At 43.1% G+C, this 23,850-nt stretch overlaps 1 protein-coding gene across 2 annotated transcripts in view; it reads right to left on the minus strand.

Moving 5' to 3' along the window:
- Window positions 1-21,183, minus strand: part of ATP6V1H (ATPase, H+ transporting, lysosomal 50/57kDa, V1 subunit H) — a 47,567-nt gene extending 26,384 nt beyond the window's left edge. Inside the window, exons 1-8 of one of the 2 annotated variants that reach the window (XM_010838953.1) lie at window positions 20,993-21,174; window positions 18,584-18,730; window positions 17,252-17,354; window positions 16,205-16,294; window positions 13,982-14,095; window positions 12,858-12,962; window positions 10,043-10,096; window positions 1,622-1,719 (exon numbers count right to left, since the gene is read on the minus strand). In XM_010838953.1, the coding sequence (XP_010837255.1) occupies window positions 1,622-1,719; window positions 10,043-10,096; window positions 12,858-12,962; window positions 13,982-14,095; window positions 16,205-16,294; window positions 17,252-17,354; window positions 18,584-18,696 (677 nt within the window). In that variant the 5' untranslated portion in view covers window positions 18,697-18,730; window positions 20,993-21,174. Of the gene's footprint in view, window positions 1-1,621; window positions 1,720-10,042; window positions 10,097-12,857; window positions 12,963-13,981; window positions 14,096-16,204; window positions 16,295-17,251; window positions 17,355-18,583; window positions 18,731-20,992 lie in introns of both variants that reach the window. The other variant, XM_010838954.1, reaches the window with a different exon arrangement.
- Window positions 21,184-23,850: the final 2,667 nt, after the last annotated feature.

A 23,850-nucleotide genomic window follows, 5' to 3' on the forward strand; every position in this document is an offset into this window, starting at 1 on the left:
GATGTACTCTGCATGTAAGTTAAATAAGCAGGGTGACAATATACAGCCTTGATGTACTCCTTTCCCGATTTGGGACCAGTCTGTTGTTCCATATCCAGTTCTAACTATTGCTCCTTGACCTGCAAACAGATTTCTCAGGAAGCAGGTAAGGTGGTCTGGTAGTCCCATCTCTTGAAGAATTTTCCACAGTTTGTTGTGACCCACATAGTCAAAGGCCTTGACATTACCATCTTCCAAAATACTAGTACCAATAACTAGAAGAGCAGCATCTGGTTAGCCTCTCTGTATGCCGTTAGGGTCCACTAGACCAAACTTTAAGTGTTTATCTTTTGAGCAATTGTAACTATTTTTAGAAGCAGCTGTTTCATGACTTTTATTCTTTCTTACAGGTCTTTCAAAGAACAAAAAGAAAATGCACTTTTTGTTTAATGGGATAAAATTCAATATACCTTGGGCTTCCCTGGTGGCTCAGAGGGTAAAGCGTCTGCCTGCAATGCAGGAGAACTAGGTTCGATCCCTGGGTCAGGAAGATCCCCTGGAGAAAGAAATGACAACCCACTCCAGTACTCTTGCCTGGAAAATCCCATGGACAGAGAACCCTGGTAAACTACAGTCCATGGGATTGCAAAGAGTCGGACATGACTGAGTGACTTCACTTACTTTCTTTCTTTCAATATATCTTACAGCTACAATACAGGTCTATTAGACCCATTTATAAACCTAAGATATACTGTGAGTTTGTTAACTATAATTTGAAGAATCACATATTTCACCATCCTAGATCTTGTCATTATTCCCTCATTATTCTCAAGTATGATATAAAAAAATAGTAAAGACTAAAGTTATTTAAAAAATGGATGATGAAATCACCTAGAAGATGATATAATAGTAAAATGAATAATTATGCTTTCTTACTGCATTGCCCAAAATATCACATCACTTTAAAGAAGATAAACAGACCAGAAACACCGCCTGCGTAGTCACCTTCAGGTTTCTGTGCGGAGGACAGTTAACACGTGAGATGGCTGTCCTAAGAAGTTGGTTGCCTGCACACCAGGGCCCTGGTTGGCCTCTGGGAACATGACTGGTGATCAGCCCCCTACACAGAAACAGAACTTTGCCGAAGATGTTGTTGAGTTGCTAAGTTGTCTCTCTTTTGTGACCCCATGGACTGTAGTCCGCTAGGCTCCTCTGTCTGTGGGACTTCCCAGGCAAGAAGACTGGAGTGGGTTGCCATTTCCTCCTCCAGGGGATCTTCCTGACCCAGGGATCGAACCTGTGTCTCCTTCATTGGCAGGAGGACTATTTACCACTGAGCCACCAGGGACTAAACTGTGTACACAAACAAGATGCTATGTCTATGTTGAAGGCCTGCTTTCCCTCTGGAGTCTGGAATGTTGCTTTGGGCAAGGTGGAGAGCACCAACCTGATATACTAACAATGAAAACCAGGGGCCCTGAGTCTCCAGCATGATTCCTGGGGAAAAACATCACACAAGACATTTGAAAAAAATTTTTTTAAAAAAACACCTTCATTTCAGTGATTAAACATATTAATTTCTTTGACTATGTCAAGGAGAGATGCTCTTAAATGTTACCCCACATGACAAGTGAGGGCTCACCAGTTCACCCCGTCTGCCTCCACCCAGGCGAAGCGGTACTCATTGACTCGGAGCATCAGCTGCAGACACCCGGCCACGCACTGCACATACTGGGAACTCTGCGTGGGAGAAAGCACCTCAGGTCAGCAGGTTGCACAGATGCCAGAGTCTGGAGTTTGTTTACTAGGGTTTCTGATGGTAATATCAGAACGTCCAAAAGTCTCTATTATTTCTTCAAAAGTCAATTCCCCTTTTCACTTTCCTCTCTGACTCTTAGAAATGAAGCTGACTTCTGTGAAATTAAGCCTACATGGTTCAAGCTTACATCCAATCAGGGAAATCAAGTAACACAGTAATTATGTCTTTGATATGGTTTGATAAACAGCTTATTATCCTGCAGTGTTTCACTTACTCCTGAAGAGAGGCATGATACAGACAATACTGCTTTTCATAATTATATAAATATCAAAGATCAACAATAAAATGAAAAAGATATAAATGTAGTCTCTGAGATGGGCCCATATCTGAATGATATGAAGCTGGCTGCTGAACCATCCTTAGTAAGGATGATACCGCTAAGCACTCTGAAAGGGTACTCTTAGGATTAAGTAAAGTAGTTCATAGAGCACGGAGCTAAGACATTTCATTGAAACTCAATAAAAAATAACTTAAAAAAAACTATACAGCATATACAAACCTAATTAAACACGTGAAAAAGATTATGACTTTTTAAAACTATCAGTTCAGTGGCACTTTCTTAGAGAAACTGAGGTTAAATCTGAAGCTTGAGATAAATATGAGTAAACAATAAAAAAAAATGTAACTTTTCAGTTCTAAAGACGTTTCAGGCACCTCCATATTAGAAAAGCTGGTGGTGACACCTGGCCTGGGCTTCTCCCTAAATATTTACCATGAGCCTTACATCTGTAAGAAATGAAGGAACAAGGGGAAATTTCAGACTCTGGCCTTAAAGAGCATGCTGACAAAAAGAAAAAAGAAAGGAGAGGACAGTGGATGTCATATAAATACACAAAACCTAACACACATTAGGTTGAAGCTCTATGTTTCAATTTAAACTAAGCTTGCTAAAAACTAACACTTCAAAGAAAATTCCAGGCATTCAAACACAGAAACACAATGATATAAGTATATTTGGTAGAACAATCAAAAGTCATCGTGGAAAGGTTATCTTAGGTTTTACCTAGAAAGTAGTGAACATAGTTACCCAAAGCACAATATATCCAATAGCACTAACATAATTTGCCTAAAAACTCAAAATGTTAGCAAAAATTAATGACCCAAAAAAAGGTGAATTTTCAGTTCTAAAACAATCTTCCATAATGGGAGAAAATATGTATGTATTTTTCCAAAAAGGTCAGCAGGTAAGTAGCCCTTCATGAAAGTAGAATTCCATCTTTCTTGTTTAGAGAAAGAGTCTGGGCAAGCTTTCTCCAATAATGAACAAAAAGGTAGCCTAGGGCACACTGTCCTCTTCCACTTATCATCAATCTCAACACAAAAATTTCTTGGTTCACTGTCTTTTTCCATGTCTATTTGCCATTCTTTACTGCAATACATGACACATTTTTAAAATGGCTTCTCCGTTGCTAGTTACAGCTTCAGCATTCACATATAAACAAGCAGATAAAAAACGTTGCTTCAAAAACTGCACTCTCTCCTGTGATGCACCACGAGGCAGTCCAACACCAGTCCAGAAATTATTTTCAGTGAAGGCAATGCTGACAGACAACTGAATGACCGCCTTCAATTAAACAAAGGAAACTATATCACTTCCTTAGCTTTCTCTCACATCATCCTATTAGTGTCATGTATAAAATTATTCAATGACTTATTTTTAAAGAGAATAATCAGCCTTCCATCACTCCAGTGAATCACCGCCTCTGCTCCCACACAGACGCCATCCAGGCCCTGCTGGAGACCTGCAGCACGTGGCGCTCGGGCAGCTCCGCACGCACTCTGCCCTCCCCAGAGCCATGCCCATGCTGTCACCTCCACCATCACCTGCACCCTCCTGCCCTGCCTTCCTCCCTCATTTCAGCAGCCAGAGAGCCGCTCAGCTGCCAACACCACACCCCACACAGCACTATATCTACGGCCATTCCCACCTGCCTCTCGTCCAGAGAGGCGGGCAGTGCTTGCTGTCCAGGCCCCGCAGCCCCACGAGGCCTGCAGCCAACTCCTCCCTCACAGCGCAACATGTAGCTCCAGTGTCTGCTGGTTTCCTCTACTCACCACCTAAATATACTCTATCTTTCTCATCTTCATGTTATCCCTAAATGTGGTACCAACCTCTGCATCTCTCTTCCTCCTAATACATGATGGTTTCTTGAAAGTTCCATCACCAGGTTCTTACCTCTCTTCCATCTTACCAGCCCATTAACATGGCAACTGCTAGGGTTAGCAGTGACCTTCAAGTGCCAGGTCCAACAGTTACTTTCCCCATTAAGGACCAGACCTCCACCTCCAGTTACATCCCAGAACTCTGGCCCCTCCTCTCTCCAGATGAACTGACCCATGGGCTCAAACATCGACTCCTCCACCAGGAAAGAAAGGCAGTAACAGAGTATCACAGTTAAGAACAAAGGCCCTGGGACCAGCCTGCCATACTTGGCCACTTCCAAGTCTCAGGTCCCTGAGTGAGCTTCCCGCCAATAAAGTCAGAGAATAACAGGGCACATCCCGTAGGGTGTGGGATAATCTCGTTAGCTAACACGTGACAGGCTAGGCGAAGATCCAGCTACAATGTGCACAAGCCTCCCTGGTAGAGAAAAAGCAACTTGACTTCTCAACACATTTAAGAAAAGATCATCAAATATACTCTCCAATATGGCTGACAATGGGAATTCTCCTACATTATGGTGGATTAGGCACCTAAGGAAAACAGCAACTGGCAGAATTCAAGAGGGACCCCCAGATCCATATTCTGGAGAATTAAAAATAATTCAAGGAACGAGGAATGATAAAGCAGGAAGGCAACAAAAGATACACATAGGAACTGCAGAGTCATTGTGCCAAAGTTACACTAGAGCTGCAATAGTGTTTACAGACCGCTTTTCAACACCCATCTCCATAACCCAGGGATTTAAGTACAAACTAAAAGAGAAAGTGTAAAGATAATATTCCTCTAAATTTTGCAATCGTGGGCACTTAAAAAAAAAGAAAAAGTCTGCAGTGCAGAGAAGAAGAGCTGTCTAGAGATACTGGAAACACACGTGTGTCTGGTGGCATCAGTGAAGCACAGAGCTGAACCCATCAAGCACACAACCAACCAAAATAAACCCCAGAAGCCAGCTGTAGATGAAATCCTCCAGGACTGGTGATTAACCCACCCCCAAAGCACTCAATGTTTCATGACTATGACACAAATCTTTTCTCATAGAGCTAAAAAGTCAGTGTGCACACCTCACACACACACAAGTGTGCACGTGTAGTTTTTGCTTCTATCACAACATCCACTTTAGAGAGTAATGCAGGACAATGTCAGTGTCAGGAGAAAATTGGAACTGTCTCCCTTTGCTGACGGATATAAAAACTGGTTTAGAAAAGTGACTGGACTGCTGGATCTAAATCCACATGTACCCTGTGCCCTGGCAACTCCATTCGAGAAATCATGTGCTCCAGGCATGAGTGATTACATCCACCAAAAGCCATGTACAATGACGTAACCCTGAATATATGCAATTAAATTTGATTTTCTCCTGTTCCTCTGTCTCACGTCAATTTAATTCTTTGACCAGCCAGAATAACCCAGAAAAAGGAGAGGGTAATTTTTTCCTCCCCAAAAAGTTATGACTTGAAAAAAAAAGTGACCAAAGAAAGAAAAGGAGACAAAGAGGGAGAGAGGCTTTAGCAATCAGAAGTTTTGCTAAATTATCTCTGGCATATCACTGAAACTCTTCAAAATTGTTGTCTCATCAATACAAGAAAGCAATACCAGCCCACCAAATTAAAAAACAAACCTCTGCTACTCAAATATGAACTGACATCAGTTACCATTAAACACAAAACATTATAATGTACATCATCATTATTATTACCTCATATTCAGGAACTAAAACACACACAGTGCAAGAATTCTCTTGAAGTTGGCTTATTAAAAGAGACTTTCCAGTCAATGTTAATAAAACACCTATATTAAATTAATGCCTAAATTAAAATAATATCATCTTAGATTTAAGTCTTACCAAAAAAGTAATTTCACTATTAATTTACAAATTTATAAATCTCCTTCAAGTACTGCTTTCAATCTAATTTGCTTAGTCATGTAATTTAATTACATGACTACTGGGATCCTTTATTGTAAGGAAAAATTATTGTGGACTTCAGAAAATATGATTTACTTTATAAATGACAGCTTTGTATGCAATTCCAAGAACATAGTTACCTTATTATGACAATATATAGCCATGGTAACAAATGTTATGTAAAGGAAAGTCTGGTACTGAAATACTTTACCATTTAATTTTCTTTTGCATTGCTAGAATGGACACAATCCTTCCAAACATCTGATCAGAAAAGCAAAACTGATAGCTTATCTGTTCTCCTTTTTGTAACATTCATTCTTTGCATATACTTTAATGATCCTCAATGTTTAAAACATACTAATTTTATGACAAGAAAATAAAAGGCAATTGAACAATGAAAATGATCCAGGAAGTGCTTTTGGTAAATAGGAATGCTCTGGAAACCTGCACAAAGACACATAATTGGTCATGAACTTCTTGAGGTCCTCACAGACTTGACAAGTCACCAGCGAGAGGGGACTGGAGTTAATAACAAGCCTGCCCTATCCAAGTGTCTGACGCAGCTCACTTACATCTGCTACTGGGCAGCACCTCTGATAAACTCATGGACAGACATTAAAGAAGCAAATCATGAAAGTTCTCTACCTCCTCTGAAAGACTGAAAAGTCTTAAATTAAAAACACAGCTGGGCTTCCTTGGTGACCCAATGGTTAAGAATCCTCCTGCCAATGCAGGGGACCCGGGTTCGATCCCTGGTCTGGGAAGACCCCACATCCTGTGGAGCAACTAAACCTGTACACCACAACTACAGAAGCCTGCACCCTAGAGCCCATGCTCTGCAACAAGAGGCACCACAACGAGGAGCCTGCACACACAAGAGAGAGCCCTTGCACAGCAGCGAAGACCCAGCACAGCCAAAAATGAAATAAATAAATTTATAAAAAAGAAAAAACATAGCCTTAAATTTAAAATAGAATCAAAGCTATAAAACTAACTTCACGTTAACAAGGATGTCAGAACTGCCAGAAAATACAATTTAAGGAATTTGGCCAAAAGTAAAAAATGCTAAGGTTTCTTTTCCCCTTTCATTCGAAAATGCTGTTACTAAAAACATTCCACTTTTAGGTGAGAGAAGCCTGTCACAGATAACCGTGTATCACATGACTCACTCACATGAAGTGACTGCAAGAGACAAGTCCAGAGACAGAAAGCAGGTGAGTGCTTGCCAGAGGCAGGCAGGGGGTTAGGATGGGGGCGACTGTTGATGAGAACATGGTTTCTTCCTGGGGTGTTGAAAATGCTACAAAACTAGATTGTGGAAATGGCTGTACAACCCTGTAAATATATGAAAATCTGCTGTAATGCAAGTGGAAGGACTGTATAGTATGAGAAACATACTTTGATAAAGTTGCAAACAAAGCAACCAAAAAGCCTGCATAAAATGGAAAGCTGATCTGCTCACTCACACTTGCCACATTTCTGGGCTCAGGAGCCATGTGTGCTAGGGGCTCCCAGAGTAGACAATGAGAATATGAAGAACAACACTTCCATCATCATGGCAAGTTCTACTGCTTCAGACCTGCTCCAGAATATTAAACGGCAAGACAGAGTAAGTGACAAGAGAACCTGGCAACTTGACTGTGTTACTTACTGCCAATGAAACTACGTCCACCCAGCAATAACCAGGGCTGAGCTGGGTCTACAGCAGAGACAGCCAGAGAAAAGGACATGGCCAGACATGGGAGCAAGCAGTCCCCTTGCTCCCCTGCACACAGGTATCGAAGAAGCTGGACAAAGGGAGGATACCCAGACTCTTCTAACTCCTCCAAAGGCTGGAGGGTTCCTCTTTCTGTCAGGGCATCAGCACAGCAATCAGTGTCAAGGCTATATAATTTCCTCGGAAAAACCGAAGAAAACTAATAATCCACATGCAAGAGTCAGCAAAGAGCTGAATGACTGTAGATCAGTCAGCCTAAGTATGAGAAATCTGAAGTCAATTATGACCGTCACATTCAGGTAAAGACAACATAATGCATTTTAAGAAGAGCTCATCTATGGAACATAATTTAAATAAAAATGTCTCACGGGTCCACTCATAACTTAGGATGTCACTTCTGTGCCATTTTAGCAGCCAAGACTGTAGCATCATGCTTCTCATACTGCAGTGCAGAGCTGTGCCCTGTTTGTCTTATACTGACATCAAGTGGCAGCAGTAGGGAATGCAGTTTACCCAACCCCATTTGTACACTGCCTGAACCCTAAACAGATTTTAAGATGTAACATGGCTATTTTTCAAAAGTCTGAGTAGAAAAAAAAAAAAAAAAAAGTCTGAGTAGGCGAGGCAACTTGGAGAATGTCTAAAGCTCCAGGTTCAGTCCACAGGTCTTAGAACCCCTCTGGGAAGGACTCTGTCTCCATGGCGGTTTTGCAACCATGACCAGATGACCGTGGGCAAGTGGATGACCTTAGGCGAGCCAGTGTGCCTTTTCAGCAGCCTCACTGCTCATCCCTGAAATGTGGCTTATGGTAAGACCCACGTCAAAGACGAACTGTGAATATTCAAGGAGATGTAAGTGCCAGGTGACTGAAACAGTGCTAGGCATATAGTAGAAGCTCCATAAATACCAGTTACCAATTTTGATCCCCCTACTAAAATGAGACCGTCAAAGGAAGTGCTAATACAATACCCCTCTCTCATGTGCTTTCCAAGCAGAGAGCTTTCTGAAGAAGCAGGACCCTTCAGGAAGAGACAGGGAGTATGTTCAGGTGTGCAGGACACTAAAGGGAAGAGACTGGACATCAAAGGCCATCTTCTCTCCACCCAGAATCACCATCGATGCTACTAACTCTGTCTGCTGGGATGTATGTGTCAAGTCCACCAGACAACCCACTTTGACTGACCACCACCAGGTCAACAGGATCATGTGTTCCACATGACGGACAGGAGAGAAAGAAAGGGGTGTCATGTGACCAGAGCCCACTGACTGCGCAAGCCTAAATAACTTCCAGGCCCTTTAAAAACCACTTTAGTTTATGGACATGTGTGATTCAAAACCTTTTAAAAATTTGACAAATAAATCTAACCAGATAATTTTTCAAACTATTTTTCAAAATTTCAAACTGATAGGAAAAAACTCAAGTCATATAAGACAAAGATTCCCAACTTAAACATCTGCTCGTGGTTGAGCATCTAGACTTGGAGCCTACCTCCTCCTTCCCTCCCCAGCCCCCAAACTGCTCACCTGGTTCTACACCTTGTCTGATTCCACCTCAGAAGACTTGTGCTAATTTCTGGCCTAACACACCCAAGTGTGCTAGGGTCAAGAGGTCAAGTCCCTCCACCCAAGCCCCAAGAGAAGCACCCCTTTTGGCTCTGAAATGGATTCTGTCGCCCTCCCTAGTCTGGCAGCACACATATGGGGTGTTTGCTGCAGATTATGAACACGGATCCCACGTGGCTCCACCTCAACTTGGCTGAGGTCTATCACAGGCAGGTGGGAATGTAGATACAACTCTTCTATATTTTTAACTCTTTCCCCACCTCTCTCTCCACTGGCACTAATCATGCCAGCTTCTACTTGTCCACATTTATTGCCAATTCTTAAACTCTTCTGAATACAGTGAAATCAAACCATTCCCAAGCAGGGGAGATTATTCTAACCAGGAAAGGAATTTGGGGAGATATGATTAGTTTTAACATTTAACCTTTGGGCTCTACAGAAATGTGGGGCATGTCTGGCCTGAAAAGGGGGGATTTGCCCCCACCATAGGCCTCTAGAAAATCCTGAGCAACAAGGGCAAGTAGTGAGTCTTTGGACCAGCAGGGAACTGAACTGTCTCCAGCTGCCTGGCACAGGGCTCGCAGATCTGTCAGACATTATGGCCTGAAGACAGCAGCTCTGGTGAACTCACTCTGAGTCGCTCTGAGTCTTAGGCCCAAGATACAGCCACCTGAAGGGGAACGCAACAGGAAGAGGGCGTCCCACATCCAGAGACAGCAGAACGTGACCCCCCAGCCTAGGAAGGCTCATGCACAGCGTTCAAGACTCCACTAACCGAAGTGGAGGCGGCACCAAATCCGTGGATTTACATCCAGGGGATGCTAACTGTCTACGACTCAAAGTAACTTATGCTTGGGGCGTGAGGAGGCCAGTGAATGAAGAGGGAGTATACTTACATCGCTTGAAGAGACTGTTCCTGTTTCAGCAGCGACACCGCTACCACGCAGTTTCTATTATGAAATAAATAACTCATTACTTAGTTTTGTTTTTACTCTTATCCTACTTTATCAGCTTACTAATTTTATCATTATTTTCCTAGTCCTATTTAATGGAGTATCATCAACTAATAAAAAGCATGGGGATACATGAAATATTCTAAACATCGTTACATTCTTCCAGATATCTTAATCAGTAAGTTATCCTAAATTATCTTAAAATAATAAACTGAATACTAAGTTCCAGCTAAATTGTTTAAGTGAAGCTGGTGCAAAATTTCCAAGTCTCAGGATTTACTGCCTGAACTGTTTTTCCAATAAGACAGTGTCTTAAGCCCAACTATCTACACTGTGTTCTGCTTCGAAGCTTTCAAAACGAGTGTCTGATGACGGAAAGATACTATGCGGGACTCAAAGATGAGGCTATTCACAGCAAGGCTAACACACTATAATGACAATCAGAACCTCACATGTTAAACAGGAATGGGCAAAGGAAATTTAAAGTAGAAAGTCAGAAGCTGAGTATGCAAGAGAAAACTGATAATGAATTTCTGCAAGGAAATTTTTATTTTGTTTTATTCAACAACTATTATTTTCTAAGTGCCAGGCATGAGCCGCTATAACACAAGTATAATTAACGCTCAAACTATCAGCAAAAAGGCTCCTAAATGTCACTGTGAAGTCGAAAAACAAAATATTCAAATTTGCACCTAATTCAGACTTTTAAAAGTTTATTTTTATTAAAATCATGAAAGTGTGGTCCTTTTGTATGAGAGAGAAAATGCTTATGACGGAGAAAAAGAGACCTCGGAGAGACAGTGTTATCACGTGGCATTTAAGCAAAGAAGAAAAAAAATCCCGAACCAGCCAACACTTCATTCCTCAGACAAGAGGCCTGTAATTGACTCCTGACCAGAGGCTGGGGGAGGAGTGTCTGCCCACAGCAAGAGGCAGAAGCCGGGCCCAGCAGAAGTAGTGACCAGACTCAGAGCACACGGGCCGAAAATTCTCCCTGGAGCACAATGTGCAAAGCAGAGAAGCTAGACCTGAACAAGGCCAGAGAGTTGGCAATTAAAAAGAGAGCCAGCACGTTGGAAAGACACAGAAAGGTCTCTAAGAACATCCACCTCACAACAAGAAGCTCGGGTCTGATGAAAATTGTTCCAAACACTGAAATACCTGCTTCTACTAGAGACTAGCGGAATATCCCTCCAACTGCTGGCCACGGTTACAACCGCAGTTAATGGTGCTAACAGGGGCAGATCGCCTGTGAGGCACAACACAAACCTTACTCCCATGAGGAGAAGTCTAAGCTGAAACGACTCAGCGTGCTGGAAGCACACAACAGCATGCAGTCTCTGCTACCCACTCTGGTTTTAAGAGTCCAGCTACCACACAGCCTCACAGCTGACCCCAAAGCAAGATGATGCCTGCTCAAAGGGAGAACTAACCTCAAAATAGGGGGGGGGAAATGGGGATGGGGGATTACCTATGTAATTAAACATTCTGATCCCAAATGGTACACACTCAAGAATTTTAAACCTTGTCTTCACATAACTATTTTTCACTTTCTAAATATCTTCTTTTTGAAATCCCTCAACAATTCTATAAAATCTGCAAACCTGGGGCTCGTGTAAAAATACTTTTAAAAATTAAGCCCAAAACCTGTAAAAATGTATGCTATTGACAGAGAAAATAACTGATTTTCTTCAAGACACTTCAGAATCTCCCTGTCCAAACAGAAAAGACTATGAGGCTCCACCACCCCCCACCCAAACGAAGGCAAGGGAGGATAAGACAAAAATAAATCCAAGTAAAATGTCATGGTGTCTCTCTCATGCTTCGAATTAAAATCTATTAAGATCATAAGGCCACCTAAAGTCTAAATGACACCTTTCCAAAACTTTATTTCAAGTAGACCTTTATTTGTGATCTAACACTGTCACCACCACACCTACCAGCAATGCTTCTCCCGGTCTCACCCTTGCTGTCACCCACCCTGCCACACACTCCACCCCCTCTCCTACCTGTCCTTCCACAGATCTCCTCCCCACCCAGTTCGGCTCACTCCTCCCTTGAGGCTACTCCCTCCATGCCCCCTTACCACCTCACACTTGCTCACTGGACCCCCAGAAGGAAAGAAACCCTCAGCTCAGCCCCTGGAAGTGTCTGGTCACCTGTCCCGCTCCAGAGAACCACGAAGACAAAAGGGACAACTTGTTATCTGCCAGCTATCACACCCGCGAGCTGTCTTCCTTCACAGAGCAGCAAGGTTCAAGAGGCCTGATAGCAGCGAGACAACCTGCAAGCAGGCCACCTATTTCCCTGTGGCTGTAAACTCAATCCCAGGAGGACATGGTAGGATCCAGAGAGGCAGCTGCTGCGATCCAGAGAGGCAGCTGCTGCATGAGACAGCATCTCAAGCTAGAGACAGCGGCCCCGGGCCACCCAGAGTGTGTCTTTTGAAGTTGTGTGATCTCCCAATCCATATGACCTTGGCAGCCACCTTCTGGAAAGGGCAATCCTCCCCACTCACAGAAATGCGTGATGGGAAAATCCCGAGTGGCAGAAGAGACAGGAAGGTCTGAGTGGAAGCCAGTCAAAGACAGAAAAGGTAAAGCCCCTATCAGACCTGTGAGCAGCATGGCTGAGTCAAACAGTTCAAGATGGCTCTAGTTTAGCACAGAATTTCTGCAACTTCACATAAATATCTTAAGTAGCTTTAGAGAACTGGACGCTATATTCTTTTAAGAATACTAAGAGGAGTGTCTCTTACCTGTGAACTCAGTTGAGTCTTTATCCAATTGAAATAGTAATTCAAGTCGCTGCCTTCCATCAGTTCTTTTCCCCAAGCTGCTAACTTGGCAATAATTCTTGCTGCCTGAAAAACAAGAACTGCATTTGAATATTATTCTAAAAATCACAACATCAACCCTAAAAAAGAGGACTTGTAACCATTTTGCAGCATGACTTCTTTTAGCTCTCAACTTGTCCCAACATAACAGATAATATTTCATTTTTTAAAATATTTTAATGAGGTCAAATATAGTTTTAAATATTTTCATTAAAGTGAACCAAAATCAGTTGTATGTTAAGAATTTCAGGACATTCCTTACATTATTCTGAGTTTCTAAAGTAAGACTGGGATTCATTACAAGACCAGCAAAGATCAAAAGAACACAAAAGTCCTTAGAGACTCTCACCAAACCACTTGCCAAAGTCCTGAGCCAGCTCCACAACACATTGCCAGCACCACCTCACTCATTCAAGCCCCTGCAAGTCTCACACTTAAATATCTATATCTTGATATAAAATATATCCTGAGTATGAAATAGTCATTTAAAATATATCCTGGGTATGAAATAGTCATTTCTTGCAATAGAAACAAATACTCTTTTCTCCTCAATCAAAAACTTCTCAGTTTTCTTCAAGCTATAAAACGAATCATGAATTTTTTAATTAAATAGGCACTATATGTTTATCAAATCATCATGTTGTATACTTCAAGTATCTTACAGTTTTGCCAGTTACACATCAATAAACCTGAAAATTGACAGATATAGACGGGGGGGAAAAGGCAGTATAAAATACTACTTCATTCTTTGAGTACTTTTGATAAGCAAGTCAGTGTTTCAAATTCCAGGCTTTTATGTCAATAAAATCATGGAATGCTCTGCAAAATCTGAACTGTATCAGGGCAATCCTGCCTCCTCTGAGCTCCCAGCCCCATTCCCACCCCCTGACCCCCCACCCCTAACACCCCTGTCACTAACCACCAATAAGGAAATGGAGCTCTGAAAAGTCAGTGTCAGAGCAGCCACTCCTCTGGCAACTGGGAGGTCACCTAATCCTGACTGGTGTTCTTCCTGAAATCAGAAACGTGATCAATTCAAAACTCACCATATGAACAGTAAAGAGATCCTGGCGATTCAGCATCGGAAGGAAGTAGGACCAGGCAGTGTTCTTGCTACGTTTAGCATAGTCAAAGAAAATGCTAACACGCTGGTGATTTTCCTTAGAAAGAACAATCACTGATCAGAATGCATTTTGTTAAAGAACACGACAATTATGCACTGCTTCTCAGCCTTCCCTCGTGTGTTTTTTCCAGTCTGTGTGAGATCTGTCCCCCCATTATTATTACAGTGGAGCAGTGGGTGGTGATGGGGTCAGGGGTAGACATCTTTAAATAAAAATCACCTCTAATGTATTATGATTAATTTAAATGTAGTAAGCCATGCTAACAGATGCCTGCAGGTGGAGCACCCCTAGCTACACTTCTCCTCAGCCTGCCCTGCTCCTGACCTGCCCCTCCCAGCGCTGTCCGGACACCTTCACCCTCCATCCACACAAACAAAGTCGGTAGGAGGCAGAAAGATGCCAATTTAGCTCTAGATGGAAGGATCCGAAGGAAGCACCTCAAGCTACTTCCAGGCAGGCAGGGGAAACAAGGAATTAAAGAAATCTTGAATGTTCACGGTTACTCCTAGCGTGCTGTGTTAGAAAAATCAGGGCAGATGCAGATAGCAAAAACCAGCATATACCAGCAGACAGATCTGAGGAACAATTAATGCTTAGTTTCTCAGTTCAAATAATACAAGCTCTACCTCTCACTGAAATGTTCTCTGTGTATCGATGGCTGAAATCCACTACCTGATTCACTAAGTGAATACAGTGGTTAAGAAGCAATATTTGGCAACGACGCAAATAAACACATAAACAGTCATTCTAATTCTCAGATCAATATTTAAATCTTTTTAAATGCAATGGTTTTGAGACTTCCCTGGTGACTCAGTAGTTAAGATTCTGTGCTTCCAATGCAGGGTACTCAGGTCAGAACCCTTGTTGGGGAACTAGGAACCCACATGTTGCACAGCGGGGCCAAAATAAATATATGCAATGTGTTTTTTTAATATGTATTCACTTGGCCGCACTAGGTCTTAGTTGCAGCATTTGGGAGTTTAGTTCCCTGACCAGGGATAGAATCCATGCCCCCTGCACTGGGAGACACTGGACCACCAGGGAAATCCCCAAGGATTTTCATTTTGGTTTATACTAGCAGTTATGTGGAGAAGGCAATGGCACCCCACTCCAGTACTCTTGTCTGGAAAATCCCACGGACGGAGGAGGCTGGTGGGCTGCAGTCCATGGGGTCGCTAAGAGTCGGACACGACTGAGCGACTTTACTTTCACTTTTCACTCTCATGCATTGGAGAAGGAAACGGCAACCCACTCCAGTGTTCTTGCCTGGAGAATCCCAGGGACAGGGAGCCTGGTGGGCTGCTGTCTATGGGGTCACACAGAGTCGGACACGACTGAAGCGACTTAGCAGCAGCAGTAGCAGCAGTTATGTATTTGAAGAGTAGAAAACCATCTCCTTCACTAACACATCATTAGAGTCTAGAGTAATAACTTCAATAGTCATGGTAATGACTTCATCAAAAAACTGTAAGTTCAAGTAGGTCATGATTAACGTCGACAGGCCATGGATTTTGTAGCCAGTTGGCCTGTTTCAAAAAAGATGACTCTGGATGCCAACAATCTAAACCTAGATTATACTCGGGTGTAAAAATACAATACTGTGAATAAGGGAGTCTCTGTATTGAGGGACAACAGAGCAGTAAATAGAAACTGTAAGCTACTGGAAAGGTCCCAAATGATGAGCAAAATGTTCTCCAAACACACCGTGCTTCTGAGGGCAAACACCTTGCCTACAGTCAGCACTGAGCTCCCAGTAGCCGGCACTGGACCAGGACACAGGGATGCTGAAATCTGCAGAAAGACTAAAGGAGAAGGAGCCATGTCATCTGTGAGTACGCCGAGCATCCAGAAAGCCTGTGGGGGTACATCAAGCCCTGCTGTGTTCAGCACAGAACTCAGAGGAAATGTGGAAAAGAGACACACCAGTCCCCCAACATCCTGCAAACCACAACAGCAGCCAGTGTGCAGTGTGGGGACAGCCCCGTCTTCACCATGATAAGCAAACGACAACTCCCACAGTGAAGAAAAACACACCATCACACCCTGAAAGCGAACAAGTGCTTAAGTGAAACCTTACAGAAATGCTACTCCTGGGAAAACACAACAAGGTGAGGACCGAACATGTCTGCTGAGGAAGACACCCACCTGCAGTGTATCATCCACCAAGGTGAGTATGTACTGAACTGTCTGCTCTTTGGAAATATGAGTCATCAGATTTATAAATGTCTTAGCACACTAAAAAAAAAAAAAAAGGAAATGAACATTAATCACTGTTTTCAACTGCAGATACAACGCTCTAATGGAATTTCAGTAAAATATTATTCTCTTGCCTAAATGAGGACGCAGTTATAGAAAATGCTCCTTTCACACATATGTGACCAAGTACAGGAGGGCCATACTCACATCAGATTTTTTATAATTTCTAATCACATCAAATGTTTACTATTTTAAAACAGACAGACCTAGCCATCATCAATGCTTGATACCATAAAGAAGAAGTTACATAGACAATCTAATTTTAAATTTTTGTTTTGATGTTTGGGTTTTTTTGGTCTTTTGGGAAGGCTTATACATTTATGGGGAAGCAGAATACCAAAGCAGCAAAAGTACAGGAATTCAGTTCAGGTGCTGCAATCAGAAGTTTCCATCCTACAATTTAAGAACTGAGTCACGATCGCTCTAGAATTCAACAAGACTGGCACTCGTTACATGCCTCCTCCCACACTTCCCAGGATTGTACATTTGGGCTAGCCTGTACGACAGATCCTTCAGCCCATCAGGGCCCCATATCAGAAAATCTGATGGGTGGCAGAGTTAGATGTTGTTCTAGTGAGAATACAGAGTAGACAAAGAATTTTCTTTAAAAAAAAAAAAAAATGTTAAGCAACTTTGAAAATACTGTATACTTTGAAACAGTAATTTCCATGCCAGGAATCTACTCTATTTAAAAAAAAAAAAAAAAGTTTCAGAAAATGCCGGAAAGGATGGAGGAACATATACACACTCAGTACGACATTTTTTCCAAAATTAACAAAGAAAACTAGAAATCACTCAAATGCCTTCCAATAAAAGAGAATTTTTAGTAAAACTATGACACCTGCTTAAGAGGAATGTCAAAGAATCACTGAGAAAATCTCTAGAATGTCTAATGACCCAGGGCAGGGCTCGTGGTCTGCTATCTGTACCAATCACCTGACTGCCTTCAGTCTGAAGCATCTCCTGCTTCTCCTCAGGACTTCTTTTCATCTCAAATCTTTGAATGAACTCGCAGTCTTCAGAAGAAATCATCTGCCCCCTAGAAAGAGAGAAGGAGGTTTCTGTTCAGTAAGGACTGAAGGGTCCCTATGAGCTAGTGATACAGAATGCTTCTCTCCTCTCTCTGCGAGTGCTGACCCCAGGCCCAGCACCCACAGACCTGTCTTCAGAGCTTAGCTATACCACCTCCTGCTCAGGGGCCTCCCAGGACCTGAGCTCACTGACCCACAGGATGCAAACAAGAACCACATTGTCTTTAAGGGGCTGGACTGAAGATGAAACAATTCACATGAGGTGGTCAGCACAGGCCTGGTCCCCCGAAACTCAATAAAATACCACCTCTAGGCACTAGCCAGTCTCAGCCTGTCCCCACCCAAGCCAACCTAACAGGTCAGCAGCTCTGGCCCCTTCTGTGACAGCCAGCCCGGTCAGGCAGTCCTGACAATTCTTCCTCCTGACTTCACTCTACTCCCCACTTCCCTGCCTCTCGGAGGGCTCAGTCCCCTGGCCACAGCCCAGCAGGCTTCTGGCTTCCAATCACACCCTCTTTCATGCCCCTTGGGGGTGGCTCAGCCCCATGGGCACAACCCAATAGGCTTCCTGCTTCCAATTCCACCCTCCTCCACGCCCCTCTGACCCTGCAGTTCTGTCAAGCGCACATCTCACTGCACATTTACTCCTTTCACCTGGTCAAACTATGAATCTAAAAGGCAGTTCTACCTAACACCTCAAAAGTCCTTTTTAAGTCAGTTGACAAATTAAAACCTTTATGAAGGGCTTCCCTGGTGATCTAGTGGTAGAGAATCCACCTGCCAATGCAGGGGACACCAGTTCGATCCCTGGTCCAGGAAGATCCCACATGACACAAGGCAGCTAAGTCAGTGCACCACAACTACTGAGCCCTCACACTCTACAGCCCATGTTCCATAATAAGAGAAGCCACTGCAATGAGAAGCCCGTGCACTGTAACTAGAGAGTAGCCCCTGCTGGATGCAAGCAAAGCGATATAGACCAAGCACAGCCAAAAATAAATACATATATTAAAAAAAAAAAAAAATTTAAGCACTGTGAGCAGCACAGCCTACCCACTGGAGCCCCAAGCTGTTTCCATCACACTAAGCTGGGTGACAGCTAACAGTTCTAAGGAGGAAGTGTTTTCTTCCACATTTGTTAGGCTTTTTCCAGTGTTCCTCTCACAGAAGCATGACCATGAAGAAGGCCGAAGCACAGGCACATGACAGCCCTGATTCACTGCAAACCAGCACTTACTGCAGGTAGGACTGCCAGTTCACTTTGTTCGCACGGACTTCCGCAGCCTTGGCGGCAATGATGTTGGTGGGAACAGCAGCATCCACAGCGCCCCGAATATCCATCTTGGTCATCTAAACTTATGATCTTGACTGTTCTTCTACCGATCTTCAATTTGCATGCAAGGCAAAACCAGAATACAAGGTGTGATTGTTTTTTAACAACTGCTACTATTATCATCAATAGCATCATTATCACCATAATCTCTAGGAGCATTCATCTCAAACATTAAAAAGCCTAAACAGGTCTGCTGGGGCTCATTCAGATGGTAGAATCTGGCTGGCAGAAGTGGGACTCTCCCTCGCCCTCTGTACTGGTGTGTCAGCAGAATCTCTGGACGTTCTAACTGAGAAAACTTCAGAATTTTTAGTTCACTCATTTCGAGTTCTCAAGTTGCCAAGAGCAAGTCAAAAACAATTCTGGTGAAAATGGTGAGCCAAGCTGGAACAGGTTTTTCCTTCAACACTAAGAGAAGCCGACTATGGGAGAAACTGACTCTACTCCATTATGATCCAGTAGTGAAAAAAAAAGTCCTCTTTGTGGAACAGAAAAAAATACGCTCCCTCTAAACAATGGATTGAAAATGAATTTGATTTATAAATGAGAAGATCGAGGGCGGGATACTGATTCAGAAATTCTGCAGTGTGTAATAAAAGAAGAGAAAATGGCATGGAATAACTGCCTCCTGTGATTTGAAGGCCATTGTGAAGGAAAACAATGCAGTGAAAACAAGTTCTTCATATTAGGCCATATACCATTGCATCACATTTATTTATCTTTCTGGATATTTTTATAGCCCTTAATAAAATATATTAAAATAAAAATAAATAAAAATAAAAAGCCTAAACATTAACATCATTAATATTTCAAATCTTGTCCAGTTATGCACTACTCCATAGACGTGTTCTCTATAGGTTTTCACTTTTCCAGGAAATGTTTTCCATTTGTTGGCACTAATACCGCAGTAAGATTTTAAAAGTAATCATAAGATATTGGGCTTCCCTCCTGGCTCAGATGGTAAAGAATCCGCCTGCAATACGCAAAACCTGGGTTTTATCCCTGGGTTGGGAAGATGCCCTGGAGAAGGGAAAGGCTACCCACTCCAGTACTCTAGCCTGGAGAATTCCATGGACTGTATAGTCCATGGGGTCACAAAAAGCCGGATAGGACTGAGCGACTTTCACTTTCATAAGATACTGAATTCAGAAATCATACTTACTAGAATAGGCATACAAGATAAGAAAGTATTTTAAATGTATACAGTTGCTGCTGCTGCTGCTAAGTCGCTTGAGTTGTGTCCGACTCTGTGCAACCCCATGGGCTGCAGCCCACCAGAGTCCTCTGTCCATGGGATTTTCCAGGCAAGAGTACTGGAGTGGGGTGCCATTGCCTTCTCCGATATACGGTTGAGATAGACTTAAAAATAAGAACTTGCATAATATAGATACAACCAACTATTTTCTTTACATTTACTAAGCACCATTTTAAAGTGACATGAAAAATCTACATGTCTTTTTACAACTTTATTCAAATTAAAACATTCAAAATGGGAATGTAAGATCTCTCAGAAGGCAGAGCTTTCTTTTTTCTATCAAAATAGCAGTTTCAAAATCAGTATTGAGAGAATTTTTTGAAACAGAGATACATTTTAGGCTCAGTCAACAATGGTAGACTGATCTGATAATATGAATGCACAAAAATGGGTTTTAAGTAATTCTCACTCCTAAACTTAAAGATAAAAGCTTAAGCCTGCTTGTATCACGACACAAAATATAAGATGCAGTTTACAAAATAAAAGCTCACAGTTAGTTATGACCCAAAACAAGCTAAAACCACAACCCAAATTCTTCTCCAGGGTCCCAATGACCTTAAGTCAGTCTGGAAGGAATCTCTACATCTGAGGATTTGCTGTCTAAACAAAGAGAGGCACTGCGGACCGGCCGGGGCCAAGCATAAACAGGCTCCGCCCGGGCCAAACTGGGACCGCGGAATCGAGACGGCCCAGCCTCGGCGGGGCCCCCCCCGGCGGGCGACGGTGCCTGCGGGCGGCGGTCACCTAGGCCCTGGACAACCCGAATCCTGCGCCGGCCCCAGCCGCGGCCCGACCCGGGGAAAGCATCTCTCGCCCGTCCACGCTCTACCCTGCCCTACCCTGCGGGGGAGGCTCTGCGGTTCCGCAAACGCCGCTGAGGCCGGGAAGGAAAGACACCTGGGAACCCGGGGCCGGAGGAGGGCCGGGGGCGCCTGGGCAAAGGAGGAAGCCAGCGCGCGCCAGGGACGCGGAGAAACCGCAGGCTCGCAGGCCGGGGCCGCAGCCAGAACGACCCGAGAGCAGCCTCACCCCGCGAACCGCTGGCCCCCCCGACGCACCCAGAAGAGGCAGGAGGACGCAGCGGTCCGGGCGCCGAGTCACAGCCGAGTCGGGGGTCCTCCCGGTCCGGAGGACTGGGCGGCAGCGGCGGCGGCGGCGGGGGCGGTCCCGCACAGAGGAGACGTTGAGGACGGAATAGGCTGGAGGAACCCGGAGCGGCAGCGGCGGAATGACAGGAGTGCCGGTCACGTGAGACGGAGCACGTGACCTCGCGGAAGGTGGAAGCCGGGAGGGCCCAAAACGGCTCCCGGAGCGCCCTTCGCTTACGAGGCATGCAGGGACTCTCCCCACCCGGACACCCGGCAGTCCCCGGGACAGGGCCGGTGGGCGCCAGAAGCGAAGAACTGGGCCAAAGCTCATTGATCACTATCGTAACCGTCATTCCGAAAAGGTTAATTTAGAGCTTTGAAGTCGGTTAACTTTCACTTGGATTTGACAAATCAGCGAATCAGGTGTTCTTAAAACGAGTCTCAGTTATGAAACATATGCTGAGACATAGATCCCAAATGTCAGATTTTTACTGTGTTCTCAGAGTTGGGCAACCATCACTGCAGTCAGTGTTGTAACATTCTCATCGCCCCAAAGAGAAACCTCTTACTCTTTAGCCATCATTCTCCATCTCTCCCCAAACCTTCTTGCCGTAGGCAGCCGCTCCTCTATGTATCTAAGGACTGGCCGATTCTGGACATCTTAGGAGTGGCATTATACAACATGTGATATTTTGTGATTGGCTTCTCTCACTTCATATATGTTCAAGGCTCATTCGTGTGTCAGTACATATCAGTACTTCATTCCTTTTTACAGCTGAATAAATATTCCATTGTGCGGGTGTACCTTTGTCTACCTTTCACTAGTTAATGGGCATGTGGGTTGATTTACATACTGGACACTTGCATGCAAGTGTTTGGTAAACATGTTTCACTTCTCTGGCTTCAGCGGATATCTACAAGGGAACTGCTACATTGAATGGTAACCCTGTTTTCCAAAGGGAAGGTATCACTTTACACTCCCCCCCCCAGCAGTGTGTGAGGGTGCCAGTGTTTGACATCCTCACTAAAGCTTGTCATTGTCTGTCTTTTTGATTAAATCCTACCTACTGGTATCTCCTTGGTGATTTTGACTTGGATGTCCCCAGTTGCTAAAGATGGTGAGCATCTTTTCATATGTTTTTTGGCCATTTGCACGTCTTCTTTTGAGAAACGTCTATTTACAAATTCACCCATTTCTAGTTGTTTTTTTTAAAGAGCTCTTTATATATTCTGGATATAAGTCCCTTATTATGTATGTATGATTTGCCATATTTTACCCTATTTTGTGGGTATCTTTTCACTCTTTTGATGATGTCCTTTGAAAAACAAAAGGTTTTCATTTTGATGAAATCCAGTTTGCCTGTTTTTTCTTTTGTCACTTGCACTTTTGATATTATGTCTAAGAAGGCTTTGCCTAATCTGAGATCACAAGTATTTTCTCCTAAGTTTTCTTTTAAAAGTTTTATAAACCAACAAAAACCTATTGTATAGCACATGGAACTCTGTTCAATGTTATTTGCCAGCCTGGATGGGAAGGGGATTTCGGGGAGAATGGATACATGTATATGTATGGCTGAGTCTCTTCACTGTTCACCTGAAACTATCACAACATTGTTAATACAATGTTGTTAATACATTATTATTAATATTGTTAATACAATAATTGGCTATACCCCAATACAAAATGTTTTTGCTGTTAAAAAATAAAAGTAAAAACATTAAAAATATATTGGAAAATAAAAAAAAAATAAAGCAAATTTCATCAGAGTAGGAAAAAAAAAAAATAAAAGTTTTATAGTCTTAACTCTTAAATTTGGGTCTATGATTCGAGTTAATTTTTTAACATGATGTGAGGTCCAACTTATGTTAGTTTTATATATCCATTTTGGGGGCCTGGGACTATGTTATGAGAGGAAGTTTCTTCAGTTCATAGTCCCCAGCAATGCATACCTGGGGTCCTTACCTCTGTACCCCTCCAGACCCAGCAGAAGCTACCTGGGCCTTAGATACCTTTGACCAAGGATCAAACCCAGGCCCCCGGCAGTGGAAGCGCAGAGACTTAACCACTGGACCACCAGGAAAAGTCCAATAATCTGATATTTATAAAGCACTTTACAAAAAGGAAGTATGATGTAGAAGCCAAGTTTTGACTTCATGGTTAGATGACTATCGCATAAGGAAATGACTTCAATTAATTCTGTGCTGTGCTGTGCTTAGTCGCTCAGTCGTGTCCAACTCTTTGTGACCCCATGGACAGTAGCCCACTAGGTTCTTCTGTCCATGGGAATTCTCCAGAAAGAACACTGGAGTGGTTTTCCATGACCTCCTCCAGGGGATCTTCCCAAACTAGAGATCAAACCCAGGTCTCCTGCACTGCAAGTGGATTCTTTACCATCTGAGCCACCAGGGAAGTCCTCAGTTAATTCTACATGACATAAATAAAAAGTAATAATCCTTGAAGTGAAGTGTGGTTATGAGTGTAGCAAGCATTTCCAGCCACAAAGCCAACTGCTACTAGAAGAACCTTTTAAGAGACCGAGATAAAGTGGCTCCTCTGCCTCTCGAGAGTATGGTCCAAATTTTTCACATATCACACACTACAAACGCAGAATATTACCACATGATCTATTTCCTTTATCATGATATACTAAGCAATATATCACTTGAATCATTTCTTTCAGTTTTTATCTAGCATTAAATTTGAATTAGGAGTATGTTGCTACCTGTAGAGATGAAGAGCCTGGTAGGCTACAATCCGTGGAGTCACAGAGAGTCAGACACGACTGAGCAACTTCACTTTCACTTCACTTGCAACCTGTAGAGGGCAG

Source organism: Bison bison, unplaced genomic scaffold, assembly GCF_000754665.1.
Source record: "Bison bison bison isolate TAMUID 2011002044 unplaced genomic scaffold, Bison_UMD1.0 scf7180017864108, whole genome shotgun sequence".
NCBI classification, from domain to species: domain Eukaryota; kingdom Metazoa; phylum Chordata; class Mammalia; order Artiodactyla; family Bovidae; genus Bison; species Bison bison.